This window comes from Lontra canadensis, unplaced genomic scaffold (genome assembly GCF_010015895.1).
Source record: "Lontra canadensis isolate GAN:19392208 unplaced genomic scaffold, GSC_riverotter_1.0 scaffold107, whole genome shotgun sequence".
Lineage (NCBI taxonomy): Eukaryota > Metazoa > Chordata > Mammalia > Carnivora > Mustelidae > Lontra > Lontra canadensis.
This window is the reverse complement of record NW_022631101.1, coordinates 327,041-334,800: the sequence shown is the minus strand read 5'-3', so window position 1 is coordinate 334,800 and position 7,760 is coordinate 327,041. Positions and strand designations below refer to the sequence as shown.

Sequence of the window (7,760 nt, the reverse complement as noted above, 5' to 3'; positions counted from 1 at the left end):
ACACACACTCTCACACACACACACAAACACTCACATGCTAAACTGGCCAGTCTGACGATTCTTCAAGCCTCAGTCTCTGAAACCGTGTACCAATATGAACACCTCCCAAACCTCTACCTTCCACAAGGGCTTCAGAAAACCCAGCTCCTTCCTTGGCCTGTGTCTGCTCTCCAGGGGCCCTTAGCTCCACCCTGCTCCTGTGTGGCCCGCACCCAACCAAGAGCCTGGGCCAGGAACAGGAGCAGCAGGAAGAAGAATTTGGATACAAAACAGGTCCGAGGAAGTGATGCCTGATGGGAGGGACAGCGATTTGGCAAGAGGGTGACCATGCCTATGAGAGTTCAGAATGTGTTGTGTGTCCACACTGCCTGGGTGTCTGCTGTCACTGAAAATTTCACCAAAGTTAAAAGGGGACAGAAGACTTTATTCCATATGGCAGGGTTGCTGGGTGGCTCAGTTGAAAAAGCGTTTGATTTTTTATCTTGGCTCAGGTTTTGGTCTCAGGGTCATGGGTTCAAGCCCCCTGTTGGGCTCCATGTTCCGTGTGGAGCTACTTAAAGGAACAAAACAAACAAACAAACAAACAAACCCTATGACAATAGAGGAGAGAGACTGAGCTCACTCCACCAAAACAAGATAGGGGAAGGTTTTTAAGGTCTGGACAGGTAAGTGACAGGGTGTTAGTGGATGATGGAAGAGCTGGGACGCATTCAGCACTGACTTATTTCTGAGTTTCCAAGTGTTGTTCTCTGTGATAAGGCCATTTGTTAACTGTCCCTTATTCAAGTTCAGCTCCTACCCTGCCACAGAGCCTGGGACATGGGGGGGCAGGTGGGGGGTGGGGGAGGGATGGGCGCTGCTCTCTTCCTCAGCGAGGACTTTTTTTTTTTAATTTTTAAAAGATTTTATTTATTTACTTGACAGAGATCACAAGTAGGCAGAGAGGCAGGCAGAGAGAGGAGGAAGCAGGCTCCCCGCTGAGCAGAGAGCCTGATGCCCCCCAGGACCCTGGGGTCATGACCTGAGCCAAAGGCAGAGGCTTTAACCCACTGAGCCACCCAGGCGCCCCATGAGGACTTTTCAAAGGGATGGCTCCCAGGTCCCTGAGAAAGACATTCCAGGGTTGCAAAACTGCTGAGATGCTGGGAGAAGACCTATCTACATTTCAAAGAGACAGAGAAAGAATATGCAATGCCAACTTTTCTAATACACAGTCCCTAAGGAAAAGGAGGTCAGGGGCCTGTAGTCAGGAAGAAAGCTGTGTAAAATTTAGTCAAGCTCAGGGGACTCATGAGGCCATCCTGATCCCTGCTGTTATGTCAACTCCATCCCATCCACCCGAGGGTCTCTGGCTTGAGGTCTCTGCACAGACCTGGTGCTCACCCTGTGCAGCACAGGGAGGGGTGTGATCCCAGCAGGGCCCCGCAAGCAGCTCTGCCAAGGGGCTGAAGTGAGGCAGGTCAGGAGGTGCTGACTGGGGTCTCTGCCCCAGCTCCGGCTGCCTGCAGGGCCATCGTCTGCAGGTCCCCACTGCCCCGTGTCTGGGTGTCCACTAGGATCTGTGTCCTCGGGGGATACCGGGTCCCTCTGCTTGTTTGCCTAGGTCTCTATATCCTCCAATGTTTTCTTATTCATTCATTTACTAATCTAATAAACATTTATTAAGGACATGTTCTGTTCATCAGGGTGTCCCCCTTCATGTCTGGGTTTGTCTGGGCGTCTACATTTACACCTGTCCACACGGAGTATGACTGTCTTTCTGCATCTGTCTAACTGCCTCTCCATCTGTCTGTCTGTCTCTCTCTGGTTCTCTGTACATTAATTGGTTCATTCGTTCATACACTGCAAACATCCCTGTGTCTTCTGAGGAGTTCTCAGCCTGATGGAGGAGACAGACGCAGTCCAACCCGGGGTTACCAGGGCTGGGAGACAGGGAGATGCCTGAGGCTAAGAGTGGGTGGATGAGAGGGGGAGATCGGGATCAGAAGAGGCTTCTAGGAGGAGGTGATGTTTGTGTCTCTGGGTCTGGAGACATGGCCCCCAGCATTGGAGGGTGTGTGTGTGTGTATGTTTATGCAGAATGTGTGTTCCAGTAGAGTAGAGAAGAGAAATCAAGGAAGCCTGCAAATAACAAATCCCCCCAAATTAAGGGTTATAGCGCTCTAGCTCCCTCATCCCTCAGCCCCAGAAATCCAGACCCCAATCCCACTCCCAGCACCGAGGACTTCATCATGGCCCCATCATGATTACCTAGGAGGAGACCAGGAAGGGCGGGGGTGGAGGAATCCCGAGCAGGCTGGAGAGCCGGGATGCCTGGGGCTCAGCAAGGAGAACCAGCCAGACTGAAATCAGAGCAGGAGGAGCTGTCCTCAGTGTCTCAGCTCAGCTCCACAAGCGGGCAATGGAAGTCCCCAGAACCATACTGCTCTGCCTCTTTGGGGCTGTGTTCTGCCTAACAGGTACCCAGACTTTTGGAGACAGTGTTAAGAAGTGGGGAGGGGGTCAGACACCTAGGTCTGAGGGAGGAAGGACTGGGGCCTGGACTCCTCTGTCTGAGAGAGGAGAGGCTGGGGGCCTGGACCCCTGGGTCTGAGGGAGGAGGCCTGGGGGCCTGGACCCTTGGGTCTGAGGGAGGAGGGGCTGGGGGCCTGGACCCCTGGGTCTGAGGGAGGAGGGCCTGGGGGCCTGGACTCCTGGGTCTGAGGGAGGAGGGCCTGGGGGCCTGGACCCTTGGGTCTGAGGGAGGAGGGTCTGGGGGCCTGGACCTCGGATCTTGGTGGAGGAGCCACTTGGAGACTATGTCCTTCTCATGTGTCTTCTCCTCTGTTCTCCATCAGTCATCTCTTGCCCCCACGGCAGCCTCGCATCCTCCACATGCCTCTGTTCGAGGGTACTTCTAGGGAACCCTGGGGGCTCTTTCCAGAACTGGCAGGGAACATTGGCCCTCACCCTCAGGCAACGCCTTCCCCCAGTTTGGGAAAAGACAGAGACATACTCATGTCAGGACCGAAGTGTCTCCAGAGAGGAAACTAAGCCTGTGGCCCACCCACTGTGCGTGTGCCCAACCACAGAAAAGAATCCGATTTCTGTGTGTGCCCGTGTGTTTCTCTGCACCGGATTTCATGTGTGAACAGGTGTTTGAACAAATGCTTCTGGGTCTGTTTTTGTTTGAGTTTCACTTTCTTTTATTTTAAAAGAGACATGCATATAATTTTGCATGTCTGTGTCTCTGTGTTTGTCGAGCCCTGTGACTGGCAGGCCGGCATTTGTGTCTGTGCGCATGCGCCTGGGTACTGCAGCGTGTCTGTCTGTCTTGGATCTGTCTACGGTTTAAAATTGTATGTTTTTGTGGGTCTCGTTTTAGTATCTGTAACTTCGCAGGATTGCGGTCTCTGATTTTGTTTGTGTTCCTATGATTTTTTTTTTTTAAGATTTTATGTATTCACTTGAGAGAGATAGTGAGAGAGCGCGTGAGAGAGGAGAAGGTCAGAGGGAGAAGCAGCCTCCCCATGGAGCAGGGAGCCGGATGCTGGACTCGATTCCAGGACTCTGGGATCATGACCTGAGCTGAAGGCAGTGGCTTAACCCACTGAGCCACCCAGGCGCCCTGTGTCTATGATTCTTGAGGCCATACTTGTCTCTCTCTGGGTGTGACTTCTTATGTCCCTGGATCTCTGCATGTTGTTTCTTTCCTGTATCCGCATCCTTCTCTTGTGTTTGGTATGATCTTGCATGTGTCTTGTGTGGGGGAGTTTCCATGGGCGGGTCTGGGTGGTACTTATTTTATGTGCGAATACAGAACTCCACATGCATGCTCGGGATATTCTGTGCATGGGTGTGAGACTGGCATGAACCTGTGTCAATCCTGTTATTCGGTGCTTATGTCAGTGTTTTAAGTGTTTCGTGTGAGTGGTGCTGGGGCTGGCTCCGTGTGTACGTTTGTAGTGCGAGACTGCACATCCCATTGCCTGTGCTGGAGTCTGATTTCTACCCACGGCCTTTTAGTGCTGCTGGACATCCTGAGTTTAGTTGGGAGAGGGACAGGCAGAGCAGGAGTGAATCACTTCCTCCTTTATTTAATCTTAGTGTGCTTCCTGGAAGAGGGTGGAGATCCTGAACAGCTGAGGGAGGGAAACTGGACTGGCAGGTGCACAGAGGCCATTAGTCTGCCAGGAGGTAGACACTGCCATGACCAACCACAGCAGTGGTTGTGAGGTACAGTCATATGGGCTGCGCACTGCATCAGGGCGGCCCACCAAGCCTGACTGACGTGAAGGCCTGAATCTTAGCATGGCTAGTTCTCCAGGCAGCAAGGCCTGGCTCCTCTCAGAGCACAGCGGGTGAGACTGTCATTTGCTAGGGGGAGCTCTGGGGGAGTTCCTGGAACAGGATCCTCTCCCACCTGCCCCCCACACCCAACAGAGCTCCATTCACCCCACCCACACTGCTTCTCTCCGCAGCATCCCAGGCCCGACAATGCTACAACTTTCAACACATCTACTTCGGGCCCTTTGACCTCAATGGCATGAAATTCCACAATGTCTCCTGTCCCCATGGATGCTCTGAGGCTGTCTTGTCCCTGGACACTGGTGAGGGACAAGAAGTGGCACCTTGAAAAGGAGAAGCGCTTACGGAAGACCAAGGGTTGGAGGCAGAGTCAGGGATGAGAGATTAGGGAGGGAGAGGGAGGAGGGGAAGAGCCAAGGGTTTGGGGAGATTGGAGACAAGAGAAGGGCAGAGCTAAAGACAGAGAGGGGAGGGAGAGGGAGGGAGGAGGAAGGAGGGGAGAAAGACCTGGAAGGATGAGGGGGGTGAGGTGGGGCAGAAGGAGACAGTGGGAGCCTTGAGGAAGAGACTGGAGGGGAGAACGTGGGGGTGAGGGGCTGGGAAGGGGTTGCTGAGGGGAAAAGGCCTAGGGAGAGTAGGGGAAATGGAGTTTGGAGTTTGCAGGAAGAGAGAGGAAAGGGAAGGGCAGCCGGGAGAGGCGAGGTGAGCGCCAGAGAAGAGCGGAGGAGGAGGGAGAGATTGAAACCTAGAGGGGCCGAGCCTGGAAGTTAGGAGGAGAGGGGGAAGAAGGCTGGGACGAGGCAGCGCACCAGGCCCCCGTCCCCTCCTGCCCCCAGGGTACCGCGCCTCGGTGACCATGGTGCAGAAGGGCTGCTGGACAGGCCCGCCTACGGGCCGAATGCTGTCCGACGACCACGCGCTGCCGCCGGACTACTCGGTGGTGCGAGGCTGCGTCACTGACTTGTGCAACACCGACCTCATGACCCACGACTCCATCCCCAATCTGAGCCCGGGTGAGCCAGAGGGCAAGGCCCGGGGTGGGTTGAGAGGGCGGCCCCTCCGTGCCGGCTAGGGCAGGGCAGGGGCGTGGCCTCCACCGGGCACCTACTCCCTAGCGCTGGGCTTCGAGCCTTCGCCTAAATCAGGCCAGGCCAGCACGCGACGCAGTGCGCAGCCCACAGGACCGACCTACCACGCAACCATTACGTGAGTGTGCGTCTACGCTCTTTTGCCAGCGCCCAATCCGCCAACTCTCAGCGGCTTGCAGTGCTACGCCTGCTTGGGGATCCACCCAGAGGACTGCACCCCGGAGAAGTCTCGACGGGTCCACTGTCACCAGGACCAAAGCGTCTGCTTCCAGGGCAATGGCAAAATGACCGTCGGTGAGGGGCTGGGAGCAGGGCAGAGCCTGGGCAAAGGATGTGAAGGGCAGGCCTGAGGGTAGAGGCACGGGACAGGCCTGACAGGGAGACTGCTGTGGTCTGAAGGAGGATGCGTGGCTGTAGGGAAGAGCCATGGCTCTCCTTTGAGGGAGAAGCATGGCCCTGGTCAGAGGAAGGAGGCATGGCTCGGGTCTGAGACAGGAGAGAGCCCTGATCTGGAAGGATAAAGGGATGGCCTCCTCTGAAGGAGGAAGCTATGCCCTGTTCTGAGGGAGGAGGCAGGGTCTAGTCTGAGGAGAGGCAAGTCTGAGGACCCAGTCGTGGCCCGGGCCTCTGAGGTGGAGGTTCAGGTACTGCTGCCTTCCTCAGTTCTGACCCCCTCCTCACTGTCCCCCATCTAGGCAATTTCTCAGTCCCTGTGTACATCAGAACCTGCCACCGGCCCTCCTGCACCATCAAGGGCACCTCCAGCCCCTGGACCAACATCGACCTGCAGGGCTCTTGCTGTGAGGGGCACCTCTGCAACAGGGACTCTGTGACCCAGTCCTTCACCACTGCCGCGGCCACTGCCCCTTCCCAGGCAGCCCTCGTCATGGCACCACTCCTCGTGGTCCCCCTGCTGCTGGGCACTCTGGGAGGACCCCTCGCTCCCCTCCCTTAGACAGCTCCTCCAGCCTCTTCCTGAACAGTTTGCTGGGGCAGGCACGCACCCACTTCTAGAAACTTCAGCCTCTGTAATGTGGCTCACTGGGAAATGGTGTCACACAAGAGTTGCACTCCTGTCTCTCTCTGCCACCACCACGCCCCCTCTTCCCTACCCCTGCCCTGCCCAAACCTGATCAGCAGGCCTGGGAGAAATTGGGAAAGGTCCCCATCATCCCAGGGTGGGGAGGAACAGCCACATCCTGGCCCACATGAAGGGCCATCCTGACAATGGCTCTTACCGAACACCAGTGACACCCTGGCACCCCACTGGACCCAGTTTCCTCCCCCTGGAGCCAGTGTGGAGCTACAGTAATGTCTTTATTCGTATCATCACGAGATTTTCGAGAGGCAGCATATCCTCGGAGCTAGGAGCTCAGACTCTGGAGCCAGTCTGCATGGGTTCAAATCCCAGCGCTACCGTCTAGCCTGGGGTGAGTTACTCAAGTTCTCTGCACCTGTTTCCTCACCTATAAGGCAGAGGCAATAATAAAACCTACACTAATGACAAGCCCTACTCCGCAGGGGTTGTGTTCAGAATTTAATGACATGACTGTGGACTACCTAGGACACAACAGCCACCCAGCATGAGTTGGGCTATTATCACAATGCCCATGAGCAAATGAGAGGTGAGGCAGGTGCTCGTGTCCGTTTATCTAGTGAATGGACAGCCAGGAGTGTGACTCCCAGCCCCATTAGCCGCTAAGCAATGCTACCTCCCAAACACACAGGTGTTGATGATTTGACAGAAAGGCACTTGAGGCGAAGCTGAACCAGGAAAAATTCTCCAATCTGTGGAGACCGGAGGAGACGTCCTGGAAGAAGTGATTCCTAAGCCAACTCCTAAAGGATAAAGAGGTCTTGGCAAAGAGAAGGGGGAGGAAGGGCATTCCAGGAGGAGGCAACAGCCTGGACACAGATCCAGAGGGAGGAAGGAACACAGGGCAGGGAGATGTGTATACATAAACATGGGATCCCACAATGTGTCCTCTTGTCCCCGTGCTTTACAAGGTCCTTCCACATTCTGTCCCCGACTTGATCCTCCCAATGACCCAGAGAGGCACCCAAGAAAGGGACTTTCATCCCCGTTTGGCAGCCAAATTGCCCAGGACCCAGTTAGAGGCAGTGATTTTCAGAGTAAGTGGCAAAAGCAATCCCCACATCTTCTAACTTCCTTAATGAAGAGGAAGTCGTCTCAGAGATGCTCCTACCTTCCTGTGAGGTCAAGGGGAGACGTGCTCTAGAGGTCTACACATCCTGACATAGAAGGAGAAACTGAATGTCAATATCCATTCATTCATCGCATTTACTGAGAACCTGCCACTTGCCAGGCACTGTCCTAGTTTCTAGGCATACAACAGTGAAGGTAACAGGCAAAAGTCCCCACCT

At 55.0% G+C, this 7,760-nt stretch overlaps 1 protein-coding gene across 1 annotated transcript; it reads left to right on the top strand.

Annotated features, from left to right (window-relative positions):
- Positions 1–2,342: 2,342 nt before the first annotated feature.
- Positions 2,343–6,657, top strand: LYPD5 (LY6/PLAUR domain containing 5). Its single transcript, XM_032839166.1, has 5 exons — positions 2,343–2,459; positions 4,461–4,589; positions 5,124–5,300; positions 5,523–5,669; positions 6,071–6,657. The coding sequence occupies exons 1-5, from the start codon at positions 2,402–2,404 to the stop codon at positions 6,328–6,330; spliced, it is 771 nt and encodes a 256-aa protein (XP_032695057.1). The 5' UTR covers positions 2,343–2,401; the 3' UTR covers positions 6,331–6,657.
- Positions 6,658–7,760: the final 1,103 nt, after the last annotated feature.